The following is a 17,455-nucleotide window of genomic DNA, read 5'->3' on the forward strand; positions in this document are numbered from 1 at the left end:
AAAAATTGACACTAAGGACACTGGAGTAATGATGCTGAAAATTCAGCCTCGTCATCATATCATATTTCCTGATATATATATATATATATATATATATATATATATATATATATATAATGTTTTTATTGTAGTAGTATTTCACAATGTTATGTTTTTTACTGTATTTTTAACCAAATAAAATGCAGACTTGAGTATAAGAGTAACAAAACCTTAGGACGATAGTGTGTAATATTTTGTAGACTTGTAAACTTAATTTATTGTTCCCTTCTTTTTATTTTGTCACATAATTGGTAAAGTTTGTGATGGTATACAAACACAAGAAAGTGTTTCTAACAGACCTGGCACCCCTAGTTTCAGTGACCAGAAACAGTCAGAGATCCAACCTGAAGTAGAAGTAGGATAAAGAAATTCTCTTATAGTTGAACTGATATCTCCATGTTTCTCATAGTATTAAAGACTTTCCTTGTTGTTGAAGTTATAAGAATGTGTAAGAATCCCACTGGTAACTGGATTTTTTTGTTCCACTGGTAACTTTGTTCCATTAATGTCATCACCTATCTGTGAACCCCTCTGGAGTCCTCTTCTGTGGGACAAAACACTGAACACAACAGAAGACACACTATACCCCTTTCGTTTTAGTTTCGGCCTGTCTGTATGCTTCTGGATCCATTTTCATCTTAATAAAGGAACTGTTGAGACGGGGTGTTGTGAAAGATGACCCCAATTCAGTTTTATGAGAGTGAATACTTGGTGCAGATGGAATGAGGAAGCATGTGTGTTGGCCTTAGCGAACATGTGTTAACGCTTTAAGAACTTGAGATGGTTTCTCAAGCGACAGAATTCGTCATCGTGTGTTAATATGAAACCAGCACAGTGTTTTGTGCTCACACCTAGTGAGTATATTTACACAAGACACCAGTCCATTTCCTGTATGCGTAACCAGAATATTTATCATCTACAGTCTGTTTATAAGTCTATAATTGGTGTTTTTGTCCTAGTTTTTCCTTTACCTTTTGCAGACTTGCAGCATATTGTTTCATTAAGTTTTTTTCCCCTCATCATACTGGCTCTCTTTTTGTTTTTTCATCAGTAATGTTGTCAGGCAACTGCACTACAGCAAAACACAATGACAATTGATCTGTTGTTTTTATGTCATCTAGTATTATGAATATCGATATCATCTCTCTCATTCCCTCTCCCTTTTTGTCCCTCTCTTGCATGCCCACGTTTTTTCTCTCACGCTCTTTTTAACATTCCTATCTAGGCGTTTTAGCGCTAATAATTATCCAGACACTCCAGATCTCATAAAAGCCTGTTTGAGCCTGTAAAGTGATCCCCCTCCTTTGTGGCAGCAGTTATGCCCTCTTATGAGAGTGATGTATCGATTTACACGATTTTTGTGACACATTTGGAATATATGAACCACAGACTTATTGCTTTCTCATATAATTCTGGTTTGAGGGAAAGAGAGAAAGGAAAAACGGAGGGAAAAGGCCATTTAGAAGGGTGAGGATATTTGAAGTGATAAAAAAGAGAGAAAGAATGATATGCGCTTTTACATTCACTTTTTACCACAGCTGATTTTGTCCCCACTGCATTATAAAAAACAGCAGGGATGCTTCTCTAATTACCGAGCAGGAGTTTTCATTTCGTTAGTGTGTGTTTTAATGTTTTGCTGAGTGGTCATTGCGGTTATCATTAGTGGCGGAAAACGAAAGCAACAATGTTCTCTTCAGCACACAGCTCTCAGACGTCCCCTCCAATTTTGCAGCTCACAAAAAAAGTCACAAACTGCAAAATTACTGATAGAAATTTACTGACTTAAATCCACCCTAATATAACTTTTATTGTAACTTATAAAACCTTTAAACCAAAGTCTCAGCTTTGAGTATCGTCCGAGACATGCAGATATGCATCACACTTTGCTGAGCCACTGACCCCATGACTGACAATGGCAGATGTAGGAATGAAGTTATCAAACTAATATGTCACAAGTTCATTTGAGCACACTTGAATAAGTCAGCAAGAATGATTGCCCTTTCGGCTCAAATGGACAACTCAATAGAATTTTTTTTCTAATTGTAATGTTAATTTTTTGCATTCCAGTTATGACTTGGAAATTAAAAACAGTACAAGTACTAGATATCAATACATCACATAGATGATTTATTTATCAAAATGGTAAAATATCATTTAATCATTAAATAATTAATTATTAGTCTAATATTCATGAGAAAAGCCACATTACCAACAAAGTTGAGAGACTTTCTGTAACAAAGGGATATATGTGGTAAAAAAAAATAGAGTACAAAATGAGTTAATTGCTCAGACCCTTAAATGATTGTTCACCCTAAAATGAAAATTCTTTCATCGTTGACCTACTCTCATTTCCTTCCAAAACCACATGGCTTGCTTTCTTCTGCAGAAAATGTTTTGAGAAATGTTTTGTTGTCCATACAATGGAAGTCAGTGGGCTCCAATATTAAACATTCTTCAAAATGTCTTATTTTTATGTTCCACAGAAGAAAGTAAGTCTTTCTTACTTAAAAAAAGCTGTGGAACATCATGGGAGCAAGTAAATGATGACAGAATTGTAATTTTTGGGTGAACTAACCCTTTAATCTCATAAATTTGGGGGTTGAATTACAATAGGGTCCTTGTAAGAAAAAAAGTATTTGGCAAAGTTAATTTACATGATTTATTCAGCATTGTGGAAATGCAGGCCTGTACGCAGCTGTGCTATCATCCAGCTGTTGGCTTATTTTATCCAGTCGGCAATCGCTGATGTCATTCTCACCTGCAGGAAGTGTTGTCAACGAGAATAACACAATATTTGTGAGAGCTTGTGTGCCCTCCAGTTTGTTCATATCCCACACATTGACTCACTCAGTACCTTGTGCAATCTAACCTGTAGGGTGCGACTTGAGAGCTGATGTACCCTGAAGCTGAGCGGGCCTGTGGCAGGCAGATATGCTGTTTGCAGTGATGCACACACAGAGATTCTCATGTACTTCAACACACTCCTCTAGCACTTACTCTTTGTGAGATCTCTGTGGAGAAAACATTCAGCTTTAGCTCCCAGCTCAACACGCTCATGCAGAAGATATACTGTTCAGAACGACCAAAAAAAAATTGGACACGTTCTGCTAAAGTTAGTTCTGAAAAATGCTTTTTTTGTATGCCACTTGATTTTATATTTTATGTAATAGAGCAGTTTTCGTGACATTCATTTTTTAAAGGTGCTATATGTAATTTTTTTGACTATACTAAAGCATAAAAATACCATAATGTTTCAGATATTAAGGAAACATGCTAAATTTACATACTCATTTCTCTGAAAAACAATGCTACAGCCGGTTATTCTACTTTGAAATGTGCGTTCCGTGTCGGAATGTCTTTTTTCGTTTACCTCTATGAATCCGTCCACTGCCAATTTACCCAATAGTATTTCAACACCTCATTTTCCATAAAACAGTGTATTTCAGCCATCGAAGCCAGCAAACGAACTGAATCAAAGATCGCAGATTCTAACCGACCTTAAAAGCCTCGCCATCCACAAAAAGCTCTATGAACAGACGCATATTAAAACGCGGATAAATCAACTCGTCAACTTACAGTGTAAGGCTCGACGTCTTCCATTGTGAATTGCGCTCATTCCTGTTGCGTCCTCAATCTGGAAACCCACGTGAGCGTCAAGTCTGAGGAGGAGGGGGCGGGAGAAACAACCCTCTCCCAATATTTTGAATTAGTACTGCAGTACCTATTTCAACCACTAGCTGTCGATATTACATACTGCACCTTTAAGTGTTTTAAAGTTGGCATGAAATGAAAATTCACCCTATTTTCTGTGCAGGTGAAATTTTCTGAAAACATTTTAACCTTGTCTGATTAGCTTCCAGTGAAACAACACTAGTCTCTCTGGTGACATATTCCGGACTTTTCCAATTGTTCGGATAAAAATGATAGATAGAACCAAGGCCCTGACCTACATTCTTTTACTTTTTGAAAATCCTTTTCCATTGGATGTATGTGAGGATATGGAAGAAATTATCTTTCACTACTTCAGTTTTATCACAGCTTTAAGTCTCTTAATACTCTTATTATATGCACACACAACAGTCCATCTTTCTTTCTTTAGTGTGGAGAGCAATGTCAGTTCTTGCAGATTTGAAATGGTTTGGCCTTCTCTCATGCCCGTTTCATTACCTGCAATTAATTTAGAAGAGGCTAACCCGGAGAAGCCTGTAGTTTGGGCTTATTGGCTAGGGAACATTCAGGTCACGAAGTGAGAGGTACAGATCTAAATCTGGACCTGAGGTGAAGATGGGAGAAAAAGCCATGTCATTAATGACAAATGCCACCTTGAGATACAGTATGCAGAATAGTTGCATTTCCCTCAGGCAAAGGGAGAATGAAAGAACAGGAAATTAATTCGAACTTAAAAATAAATTGCATATTTCTGTATAATTATGTCCGTGTCTATTTTTTGATGAGGACTATTTTGAGCTCCTCTCTAAATACCTTTAGACACAAGGAGCAGATTTTTCTTTTTTTGTAGATGTTCTATATTGTCTGTCTGAAGACTCTTGTGACTGATTTGCTGAAGCACACAGCACACATGAAGTGGTTTCACTCAAAAAGAGCACATAATTCGCTCAGGACTTGATATAGATATGTCACAACAGAAAATTTCAGCAGCACATCCCTTTGAACTACAAATCTGTTTGATTCTCGCTTGTTTGTAGTGTCTCTCAGATGTTTTCTCAAAGTTTATTTATGAAGGTTCTGTATGAAGCCCTGTGATCCCAACATCTGAGGACTTAATATAATGTATACATGATACTTCACTTGTAGCTGCCCTAGGTGGTCCATTCATGTATTAATGTTTTCTGACAAAGTCTGGGCATAAAGCTTCATTTTTTTATTTATTCTCTATGACCTCTTGTTAGAAGGAGAATTAAAGAGACTCAGTGGCAGTTGCTCAGGTGGCTTATGACCCCTTGAAAGTATGTAACCTGAAGAGTGCTATCTTTTGTTTTATGGGCTGTTGGTTTTGGAAACATGCCATGTGATTGATCACTGACTAGAGACAACCGACAACCGGGAGAAATTGAAGTTCATCTCAGCATTTAAAACATCTGCTATACAAAAATAACTTGCTTTGTTTTGCTGCAAGTTGACTCTTATAAGTTGATCATTCAAAAGATGCTTAAGTTAGTTTAGAACAGCATTTATTTGAAATGGAAATCTTTAGAAACCTTCTAAATATTTCATATGCTCTCTGTCAACCAATCAATAATCAGTTTGTTCACCCATGCACTCCAAGCTGACCAATCAGAATCAAAGTCTTTTTGACACATGCTTAAGTTCACCAAAGGCAAGTTCTCATTGGTCATGACATTTTTAGGCCATCAGTGTTCTTGAGGTGGATTGATTTCAGGCATGAACTACAAATGTAGAGTCAGGCCGACATGCATCTTAGATGATGTCTAGTTGCATTAAAGTTTATTTGTCTAAACAACAGTCATCGGGTGCACATACGTGTGTGGCTATCTGCCCAAATTTCTCTCGCTTATATGCCTTTCTATGTCGTCCCTTGAGCAGAATTTCAGTGTGTCATAGCGTGCTTCCACTTGCTTGATGATACAGGAGTGGGAATGGTTTAGGAAAGGTTGATTAACTTGTCATTTCGTCTCATTTGTCTTCTCTTAGGTTCACATTTGCACAACGGGACTCATTGTTACTCCTCCACCAAGCAGTCCTGTCACCACAGCGACAGTTTTCACATTTCCCCCAGAAACCAGCTATGCCTCTATTCCAGTGGTGAGTCTATAAATTTACTTAGTATGTCAAAAATCTTCATCATCCTATCATTTACTCATATCACATTCTTCTGACCTGTATATATAGTCACCCTGTCTGTACATCAGTATTCACACGCAACCCTATTACTCAGTGCTACTTGATATATAAGCCAGGCCAAATAAGTGGCCGATGTTCGCCATTTCAGGATTTTCTGTTTTGACCGATAACTGGTGAATTAACAGAATCGTTAAGCTTTTTTTTAAGCAAAGTTTTAGAAAGTTCAAGTTATGATTACTTTTGAAAAGTATTCGGTTTAAAGGGTTAGTTCACCCAAAAATGAAAATTCTGTCAGTAATTACTCACCTTCATGTTGTTCCAACCCCGTAAGACTTTCGTTCATCTTCGGAACACAAATTACGATATTTTTGATGAAATCTGAGTGATGGATCACTCCTCCTGCAGGCTTATGGACACTATAACTTGCTGGCCCAGAAAATGTATTAAAGACATTGTTAATATAGTCCAAGTGACTCCAGTGGCTCAATCTTAAGTTTATAAAGCGACAAGAATACTTTTTGTGCTCAAAAACAAACAAAAATAACGACTTTATTCCACTTTTCATTTCCTTCTCTCTGGACCTCGAGTTTTTTTTAGGTAGTGTAATAGCGTAGCGCGTCTGTGTTTCACGTCACCACGTATCACACATGACCTGAGTCGCCCAATAGTGAGCCTACGTGGTGACGTGAAACACAGACGCGCTACGCTTAAACACTACGTAAAAAGACTCGAGGTCCAGAGAGAAGGAAATGAAAAGTGGAATAAAGTCGTTATTTTTGTTTGTTTTTGCGCACAAAAAGTATTCTCGTCGCTTTATAAACTTAAGATTGAGCCACTGTAGTCACTTGGACTATATTAACAATGTCTTTAATAAATTTTTTGGGCCAGCAAGTTAACGTGTCCATAAGCCTGCAGGAGGAGTGATTCAGCTCTCAGATTTCATCAAAAATATCTTAATTTGTGTTCCGAAGATGAACGAAAGTCTTACGGGGTTGGAACAACATGAGGGTGAGTAATTACTGACAGCATTTTCATTTTTGGGTGAACTAACCCTTTAAAGTGCACAATATTTACAGCATCTATCTGCTCTCTAGTGCCATGGATAAAAACTAGGGATGTGCAAACTTTGATTTTTTTTTATTTATTTTTTTATAGATTTTCTTTAGGGGCATTCACACAAGATGCGTTCTTCTGTTCAAATACAGAATGAAACTGAGAAAGCAGGGGTGTTGCAATATACTGGTATTGACGACATCCATGAGTTTTAAAGATGATCTTGACCAATTTTGACATCTTTTCCCCAAACTTTCTATAGTTATCATGGTAATATCTTTTTATAAAAATGCAATGATTATGGTGCAAGAAGTATTTGGATTCTGAGTGCAGTTGTCCTAAAGTTTATTGTTGGAGGCGGTGGATTTTTTTAACTAAATGACTGTTTTGATGGCTGTTGCTAGGTTGTTGAAAGGTAAAGAATATAAAGATGCAGCTTCTTAGGTTTTTTTTTTTTTTTTTTTTTTTTTTTTGTGCTGACAGTAACAATGACTTTTAGCACAGTAAAACCCAGCATGCTGTGAGCTAAAAACTCTCTAAGATGTTATGTTTCTAAATTCATCCCATATAAAGCAAAACAGTATTAAAGCTGAGTGCTTAATTAAGAATGCAACGTAATCTTTTACTCAGTTTCAGCATTAACAGTGTGCACTGCTGTTCAAAAGTTTGTGTTCGGTAAGATCTTTTTGAAAAGTCATAAAGGCTGCATTTATTTGAATAAAAATACAGTAAAAAAATAATGTTGTGAAATGTCACTGCTCATTATTATCAATGATGGAAATAGTTGTTGTTGCTTAATATTTTTGTGTAAACCGTGATATTATTTTTCCAGGATTCTTTGATGAATAGAAAGTTAAAAAAAAAAATGCGTCTCTTTGGAATCTAAATCTTTTGTAAAATTATATGTCTTTACTGTCATTTTTGATCAGTTTAATGTGTACTTTCTGACCCCAAACTTTTAAAACCATAGTTCATCAAAATGGAAACACACTCACATAAACAAGGCAGAATATAATCTCTCTCTCTCATTCTCATATATATTTGCATACACATACACTCAAGTGCTAATTCTAAACGAGGACAGTTTGCCATCTGATCACCCTCAATACAAACACACACACACACTTTCAGAGAGTTGTGTGGGCCTCAGGGTGGACACTAATGGCTCTCTGAGATTGATGTGTGTGCAGTGTTATGTGGGTACTGTTTCCTTTTGTTTTCAACGCATTGTTTTTGTAATTGTGGCCTTAGTGTGCATCAGTTGCCTCTCATATCTCGCATACGGGATTTAAAAGCACCAGAGAGCAAGACCATTGTTTTCTAATTGCTGTAAATCCACATTAAGCAATAACAACACAAGACAAATGAATTCATAAAACAAATTAGATGAGCATTAGTAGACAAATGCCTTGTAGGAGAACTTAAAAATGAACAGATCTTACTGACAAAAAGAATTTACTTAAAGCAACAAAACAAGCATTATAGTGTGAGAGTTGCTTTCGTAGTGGTGCCACTGGGCTCATAAAGTCTGTTTGCAGATGTGTGTGTGCGTTGGTCCATATGGAACCGATTTATCCGTCTTCAGCCAGACATGTAGCCCAGGCTGGATATCCACCAATCACAACACCTGCCAAACTCCCCGCTTGTTAGCAACCAACACACAAGCTGGAAAGTCACAGTCAGTGGGATTATGGTTTTAATGGCATTGTCCAAACTTGTAGGGATCTCTCTGACATAATTTCCTGCTACACATAAATCTGAGTTATGTATATGAAATATATCAGCAAAATAACAATGAATATGGGCTGATATGATATATATGAAAATATATGGGCTATATGAAAATAACAAGAATTTATGTAGGCTACTTTAAATGCATTGTTTCTTAGGTATGCATAATTTAGTAGGCGTTGTGATGTATTAACAGATGTGTTTGATTATTGCAGGATGCTCTTCCTCCTCCACCTCCGCCTCCACCTCAGTCTCGGTCCTCAGCTGTGGGCGCTGCCGCCTTGAATGCTGGTCAAAGGCCGTCACCTGCAGTGGGTGACCAGAGTGGTCGTCAGAGACCTACAGTGTGAGTAGAACATCCACTCACTTTAAATATACAAAGTTAATTCAATTTATAGTGCATGCTATTGGAGAGAGTATGAGAGAGTCCTTTCAACTCTAACTCACCTCTCTGCTATTACCCAATGCCAGCTGAGCGTGACTGAACACACAGGTGAGGGGTCAGAGGTCATCTCTAAGGGGACTAGGTTTGTCTCTGGGGATTTAACCTGAACCCTGATCCCTTGCCTTTCACCTTTTGCCTTCATATTAACTAAACACAGCACTATACACACCTGATTTCTGTTGGATCCGCCCGTAGTGCCCTGAGTGGAGTATGTTTATGCCTGTTACTCATGACATTCCCATTTCCAAGGCAATTTTTAAAGACTTCATGCCTTTTTGGTGTCCTTAGAAATTAAGATTATGTAGATTGATAGTAGATTGTGATGTATGATTGCCATGTGGAAACAGCGCCAATGCCTGTTTGATCAGCAGTACTGCATGTAAGGCAAACTTTTTAATAATAAGGATAAACTAATTCAAAATGGTATGTGGTATTCAGGTATGTGGCGATGTTTCCCTACACACCCCGTAAGGAAGATGAGTTGGAATTGAGGAAGGGAGAGATGTTTCTGGTGCTGGAGCGCTGTCAGGACGGCTGGTTTAAAGGAACATCCATGCACACTGGCAAGATTGGAGTGTTCCCTGGTAACTACATGAGTCCTGTCAACAGGTATGGTACACACACACACTTGTACATGTTATCACTCATACACCCTGTAAGCTATGGAAAGATTAGATTGTCCTCTGGCTTTCCAGTGGTTTATGTCCTTCAGGCACACACACCACTTGCAGATAAATCTAAGCTGGTCACATTAACACATGGAATTGTTTTAGGAATAAAAGGTTCCAGGTTCAATAAAAGGTACGGTTTATTGACAGAATGTCGATTACCAATTGAAAAAAGTATAAAATGTGGGGCAAGTCAAAAAAAATTTTTATATGAACTGACAATGAAGTTTATTTTTCACCTCAGCACTACCTTGTGGAAGGCATGAGAATTACAGACATTATCATTCACTTATTAAATGAAAATGCATCACCTGAAAAGCATTCATCATGATTAGCCATTTACATTCAAAGTACAGAGGTCTACAAAATGTCCTCCTCACAGTCAAGTAACTTTTTTTCTATATCAACTCCTATTAAATTTAGTTTTTCCTTAGCAGACCTATGTCGTAAGAAGGAATATAACCAGACATAGCCCTTTAAATGTTCGGGCGGATGTGTTAAATGTATGGATGTTTCTGTTGCATAATCAGTGTAAAGGGTCTTGAACCTCACACTTCTCTTTTACTGCAGGACTGTTACTGGCAGCAGTCAGCCAAAAGTTCCCCTGACCCTGTGCTCCCAGGCTGGACGTGGCGTCACCATTGTTAGCCCCTCCTCTGCTCCTCTTGGAGCCACCCTTGGGAGTGTCGACCCCAGCAAATCCCTTCCAGTCTGCCCCAATCCCACCCCATCTTGCTCACTGCCTGCTGCTGTAGTAACAGCTGCACACATACCCACTGGTCAGCACCCCAAAGTGCTCATGCATGTGACGTCACAGATGACTGTTAACCAGGCACGCAGTGCGGTCAGGACAGGTAGAAATAAATGCACTCACACACCTAATAATAGACACCACTCAGAATTTTAATACAAAAACAGGCCTATGTGCTCCTGATATATCCAAACATGTTTTTGATTTCTGAATTAAAATTCATCTTGATATTTTTGGGGGAATAAAGCATTAAAAAAAGATACCATAATGAAGAGAAAAGAGAAAAAATATTTCTTAAAAAAAGAAAACCTTAAGTAGTTTTGCCATTTATTATTATTTTTAGCAAATCATAATTAATGTGTACAATCACGTGCACTAAATTAATACTTTTCGTGAACATTTTTCAAAATCGTGTAAAACCAACATTAATACAAAGAGTATATTTCTAAAAACTTGGCATGTGTTTTGAACTACATTTATATATATCTAATGGACATTCAAATTTATCATTAAAACTATAAGTCATATTCCACCTTTTTCCCCACCAGCTGTGAGTCATAGTCAGGACCGGCCTACGGCAGCAGTGACACCCATCCAATCCCACAATTCTGTGGCCTACCTTCCAAGCACAGCTGTGATTCTTCAGGCCTCGCCTGTCCTCGGCTCCAGCCCGGGATCCTCCTCAGCCAGAATCGGTGTGGCTATGGGATGTGCAGCCGCCTCCTTGACCCCTCCTAATGTTAGCGCTGCTTCTTTGGATGGTGATGTTATGAGACCTGTCTCTGTGGTAGCACTTCCTGTGAACCCTGGCAGCACAAAATCTCTGGGTGCAGCCTCGAACCATGGTGTTGCTTGTAGATTGGATAAAGACAGCAAGGTAAGACCATTGAACTAAAGCCCCGTTCACACCGCCAGCGACTTTGTCGCTGTATGTCGCTGTATGTCGCTAGTCTCTGTACTGTGAAGTCACTTGTGGGCATTCCTAGTGTTGTCACTCTAATGTTACTGGTAGACTGCACGTCTTGCCATATCTATAGACAGTACACAAGTGAGTGATATATAAAACTAAGATATCATTTAATTTGACTAGGATTTAGGCTTAAAATAATTAAAAGTAACATTATGCTGTTGGAGGGTGTTGTTATATTAACCACAGCAGTGCTCAATTGACAAATGAAACTCACTCATGCTGTCAAAAATGACTAAAATGTCATTCAAATTTGACAAATAATAAATGTTCTTGTCCCTAATAAACAACACAATGCAGGGTAAACTGTAAAATGATGCTAAATTTGCATCATAAAATTACGACACACAAACTATTAATGTATGAAGACTGTCAACAGTTTCTTTTCCATGCATCGTTTTATTATTTCCATGTATGTGGTTAGTCAAATCATATAAAACAGTGAAATCGCTCCGAAACTCTGTTCTGTCTTGAATGCAGTCGAGACAGTTACGTGAGCTCCACTGACAGTCTTCACTCCTATTGGTTGTCGCTCGCAAAATTCGCTTCTCATTTTCATAAACTTGAAATTTCTGAACTTTTGTTGCGTGTCTCGCGTCGCTTGACACACCCACATTCTGTCGCCAACGGTCACTGTCGCTCGTGTTGCCGGAAGTGGCCAGCCCTCCATTGAAATGAGTGGGATCATGTCGTTTTGTCGCTGCGTGTCGCTGGCAATGTGAACGGGGCTTAAAGCTTTTCCAAATAATGTAGGTATCATGGTCTCCTGAATCCCTCTACAGCATTTTTTTTAATGGTTTCTTGCTTTTGTGTTTTCCCCCCATCTGTATCATTTTAAAGGGTTAGTTCACCCAAAAATGAAAATTCTGTCAGTAATTACTCATCCTAATGTTGTTCCAACCCCGTAAGACTTTCGTTCATCTTCGGAACACAAATTAAGATATTTTTGATTAAATCTGAGAGCTGAATCACTCCTCCACAGGCTTCTATGGGATCGAAACTTGCCGGGAAACTTTCTGGGCCGGCAAGTTTCGATCCCATAGAAGCCTATGGAGGAGTGATCCAGCTCTCAGATTTAATCAAAAATATCTTAATTTGTGTTCTGAAGATGAACGAAAGTCTTATGGGGTTGGAACAACATGAGGGGGTGAGTATTTACTGACAGAATTTTCATTTTTGGGTGAACTAACCCTTTAATGTACTGCATTAGGGCATTTGGCAATTAGAAATTCTCTCTGTTTCACCTCATTTGCTGAGCTGGATGGAGCTGAAATCATCATTTTGTTTCATGATTTTGCCTGTTGCGAACCCTGAGGACACAACCCTGAGTGTTCTATGGCTCAGTGTTCTGGGAGATTTCTCACTACTCTTACATGTACAGTGTAGCTGACTCACAAATCTTCATAGTTCACTTTTATAAACCTTCTTTTCCCAAAACATGTTTTTCTTTTTGCTTTAGATAGCTGTGATACTAGAAGATATAAAGATGTAGAAAAAAGGAAAAGGAAGAAAAGTGATGAGTAGAATGTAAAGTAGAGCAATTAAAGAGAGGGACAGTCTTTTAAATAAGAACAAAATTAATTAAATAAAACTAGTATGATAATGTCATGGCAGTAGACTTTTTCCACATCCACTTTTTTGTGTCTTTTTGTCTTTTATATTTTATGACGGATAGGAAAGATTAAGAGGTGACAGGAAGTGAAAGTGTGGGATTGGAACAAGCACAACCATGCTGTGTGTCGAAACACATTTGGGGCCCTATCATACACCCGGCGCAACGCAGCTCCAAGCGCGACGCGAGTGTTTTTTTGCTAGTTTCAGCCCAACGCAGTTATCATTTTCACGTCCTGTGCCACGTTGTTTAAATAGCAAATGCAGTGCGTCTATGGGCATGCTGGTCTGAAAACGAGGTGTGTTCAGGCGCATTGTTGTCTCGTTGCTATTTTGAAGCAACTGAATGAAATAGACTGCGCCATTGACTAACTGAAACCTGGTCTAAAGTCAATGACACTATATTTTTTTTGTATTTAAAGAGTGCGGTAGTAATGTGAGCCTATAGGCGGGTCCACAACACGCATACACTCTGCTTATTAAACACACAGGGACGTGCAGCAGCACACAAACATGCCAAATATTACAAATAAAAGTTTTACAATGTAAAACTGTGTACAGTGTACATAAAGATATGGTGGAATCCGAGCGCACGTGCAGGAGCATATCCGTTTGCGCTCTGGAGACGTGTTCGGTGTTTCCACTATTCAAATTCCGTCATGTAAATAGCGAATCTGCCAAGACGTGAGCACAACTGGCATTTAAAGGGAATAGGAGATGAGACTCTGATTGGTTTATTCCACGTGAAGCCCAAAACACACCCATTACTCATTAAGAAAATAGGGACAACCCTTTAAACAGAAACGCTGTTTTATCTGCAAATTACTTTTGCAAAATTGAGAGATTTTGCAAAAACAACTTAAAATGTTTCACATGATTTCCATTTGATTACATGTTTGCGTAAAAGGCTGGTTGCACTCAGCCTCTTTGTGAATCAAATGTGTCATTTCAGAGAGAGAAGAAAGGCCTGCTGAAACTGCTTTCTAATAAAAAGAAGCTCCGCCCATCTCCCCCATCCTCCCCTACACTGGAAGCAGAGCAATCTATAGTCATGGAGATGCCCCATGGTGCCATTGGACCTGAAATGGCTCCGCCTAGCACGGCATCGGTGGCGGTAGGACACAACGGTCGTGCTGGGGCCTGTCCGATGGATTCTGAGCTCTCTGTGTCAAACACAGACGCAGCGTCACACAGGTGCAGCTCCCAGGACAACACTGCCCCGATCGCCCCGCCTCCACGACAGCCGTGCTCCTCCCTCCTCTCCATGCAGCACGACGGACGACCAATCGTGTGCGAAAGGTACAATAATACCCAGGAATCAACATTCACTTCATACTTAAGAAACATTGCCTGAGTTCTAAACATCGTATTTGACTATTCCTCCAGGTACCGTGTGGTGGTGTCTTACCCTCCCCAAAGCGAAGCAGAGCTGGAACTCAAGGAGGGAGACATTGTTTTCGTGCACAGAAAACGAGAGGACGGCTGGTTTAAAGGAACACTACAGAGAAACGGTCGAACCGGGCTGTTTCCTGGCAGCTTTGTTGACAGTATCTAACGCACATGGTGTCTAATAATTAGAATGTAATAATTAGATATCAAATTCTCCATCACTGAAAATACAACACTGAACTTCAGCCTTAATAGTTCAGATTGATGTGTAGCAGTGATCAGTATGACAGTCATCAAATTTGACAACATTCTTATGAAAATCTCAAAACCACCTAGACCGGTCCAAGTCGTTTAGCATTAGATCAAATTCTTTTCTTAAAAACACACAGAAGTACCCTATTTTTAGCACAGTAGATGAAGTTGTGATAGGATTTGTTAATTTATGCATCTGTAACATTTCAAAGACGTTTAATGTGTGCCTTGTACTGTCTCACTTTACTGTATATAAGCAAAGCGAAGCTGATCTGAGTCATGACAAGAACAATATGAATTCTGAAAAACATTTAACTTATTTTTGTTTTGTAGGGACTGAGTTTTTGAGGGACGTTTTGTTTTGTCAGCCGATTGGTCGAATGCCTGTAGAGCCTGAATAATGTCACTGATGGTCATTTGCTTGAAATAAAACAAACATCAATACCAGATGAAGAACTCAGAAAGGTTGGTTTGACCATCCGTATTTGCTTCAGCTTGCATGTAATCGGCTCTTTGAGTCATAGGATGAGGAGTGACGACACGACAAACAGTGTGTAAACTGTAAAGGTGATATAGCCAGTGTTGGGGAAAGTTACTTTGAAAAGTAATGCATTACAATATTGCGTTACTCCCTTAAAAAGCAACTAATTGCGTTACTTAGTTACTTTTTTAGAAAAGTAATGCGCTAGGCTACTTTTTTCCACCTCGACTGGGCTTGTTTTTTTATAACATAAAAAGTGTTATAAGACCCTTTCACACCAAAAGTGAAATAATAATCCTCAGGCTGAAGGAAATGCAGATTCACGCGTGTTCAGTAGAGGGCGCCCCTCAAACAAACCTTTCAGCTGCTTCGGTTCTGGAGAACAGAAGAATAGGATGCAGGAGAAGAGAGTTTAACACTGACTTTACCAATAAATAAATTAAAAAATCTTTAGTCATTTTTGCTTATGGTTTAACTGAATCATCGAAGGTCAGAAGCAAGTGCCTCGGTCAATAAAGTGAGATTAAATGCATAAAATTTGTTTTAACATATTTAGTTATTGGAGGTTTGCATGTAGTATTCTGATTCTGCATTTCACTGATTTTATTCATTTTGAGGAATACTGAATCTTTTTTTGTGCAAGTGAGATGAGTAAATGCACGCTCACATTTAGTCTAGAACTACAATAATTGTTATGTTTACTAGGGGTGGTGAAAAAAATCGATTATTGATTAATCGCGAGTATGTTATGGACGAGTATGAATCGATTATCAAATTTTCAAAAATCGATTTTTTATAAAAAAAAATTTTAAAAAAAAAATCCACTCTGCGTGCATTTAGAGCATGTTATGTTATGAGAGGCGAATCACAACTACTTCAGAAAACCCAGCACAGTATAGGAACTACCAGGCAGTGACGTATGTGTACGCTGAAATAAAAAGTATTTCACCTCAGAAAAACGGACGTTCCTGTCCTGTCAGCCGTTATACTGTACTCGTAGCGCACACTCTTCAATTGCACGCGCAAATGCGGAGGGGCGCGCCGTGTATCGCTTCACTGTATAGTGCAAAGTGCAAAGGAAACTACGAGCATGCAACGTTGTTCGTTGTAAATTAGTAAGTCATGAAATAAAAGTAAAATACCAATAAATCACGTTACTGGTAGGCTACGTCATGTGTTAGCTGAGAAGGATTTGCATGCAGGCATGATTTTCATTCTATTCACCAGGAGCAGTTTCCATGTTTCATTAACAGTTCTTGTTAGTATTGTGTATTCACCATGGTAACTGTCGTTTCAATATTAACGCCAAAATGCCACTTTATTTTCACTTTGTGTTATTTTTTATATTTGTAAAATACTGTGGTGGCTCATACCAACATTGTATTAAAAGCTAGTTTGGTTCAACTTGATGAGTCACAACACAATGTGATGTATTCATTTCTGTGTTCTACAGAACATAAGCTACATACAAATAATTCTGAAGTTATAACTACACGACACAGAAAGTGCTTTGAGTTGTTACTCAATAAAAGAGTTATGTAATTCAGCAGCTGACTTTTTTTAATACTGCAATCACTTAGTGTATTTTTATTTACTGTTGTGAACTGGAAAATCAATAATCGCTAATCGAAAATCGTTAATAATCGAAAATCGACTGTAATCGAATCGGGACTTCAATAATCGTAATCGAATCGAATCGGGAAATCAGACAGATTAACCACCCCTAATGTTTACACACACAACGCCTCTGCACTTCAATTTGTCTCAACATGAGGACAGGAGAGCTGTCAGTCAAAAATGGGAAAACAAAGTAACTTGCATTACTTATTTGAAAAAGTAACTCCGATATTTTGTTGTAAATTTTTAAAGTAATGCGTTACTTTACTAGTTACTTAAAGTAATCTGATTACATAACTCAAGTTACTTGTAATGAGTTACACCCAACACTGGATATAGGCATTTGTAAAGGTTTGAGTGAGGGATTGAAGGATAGCATATCATAAAAAAAAAAAAAAAAAGATCAGGATTACACTCAGACATTTTAATGAAATAGTACTAATAATCCTTTGCAATACCATTATGGTCTAATAATTGATGGTTTTGGATGGCAGAGAAGTCGTTAAACACACAGAAAATAAACAATCACCGTAGTAAAAGCACATTCACCCTGGTATCTTACAGTGATAATGCCATTTTGCTTTTGTGTGCATGGGTTTGTGTGTTTGTTCCCTCTCTGGTTTTTACA

General features: G+C 38.3%; 1 protein-coding gene across 1 annotated transcript in view; it reads left to right on the forward strand.

Annotated features, from left to right (window-relative positions):
* Window positions 1-17,211, forward strand: part of sh3rf1 (SH3 domain containing ring finger 1) — a 49,881-nt gene extending 32,670 nt beyond the window's left edge. Inside the window, exons 6-12 of the mRNA XM_081379038.1 lie at window positions 5,713-5,823; window positions 8,862-8,992; window positions 9,530-9,700; window positions 10,330-10,613; window positions 11,059-11,387; window positions 14,041-14,387; window positions 14,475-17,211. Of these exons, the coding sequence (XP_081235164.1) occupies window positions 5,713-5,823; window positions 8,862-8,992; window positions 9,530-9,700; window positions 10,330-10,613; window positions 11,059-11,387; window positions 14,041-14,387; window positions 14,475-14,643 (1,542 nt within the window). The 3' untranslated portion in view covers window positions 14,644-17,211. The remainder of the gene's footprint in view (window positions 1-5,712; window positions 5,824-8,861; window positions 8,993-9,529; window positions 9,701-10,329; window positions 10,614-11,058; window positions 11,388-14,040; window positions 14,388-14,474) is intronic.
* Window positions 17,212-17,455: the final 244 nt, after the last annotated feature.

The sequence above is a fragment of the Scardinius erythrophthalmus genome, assembly GCF_964197995.2.
Source record: "Scardinius erythrophthalmus genome assembly, chromosome: 11".
NCBI classification, from domain to species: Eukaryota; Metazoa; Chordata; class Actinopteri; order Cypriniformes; family Leuciscidae; genus Scardinius; species Scardinius erythrophthalmus.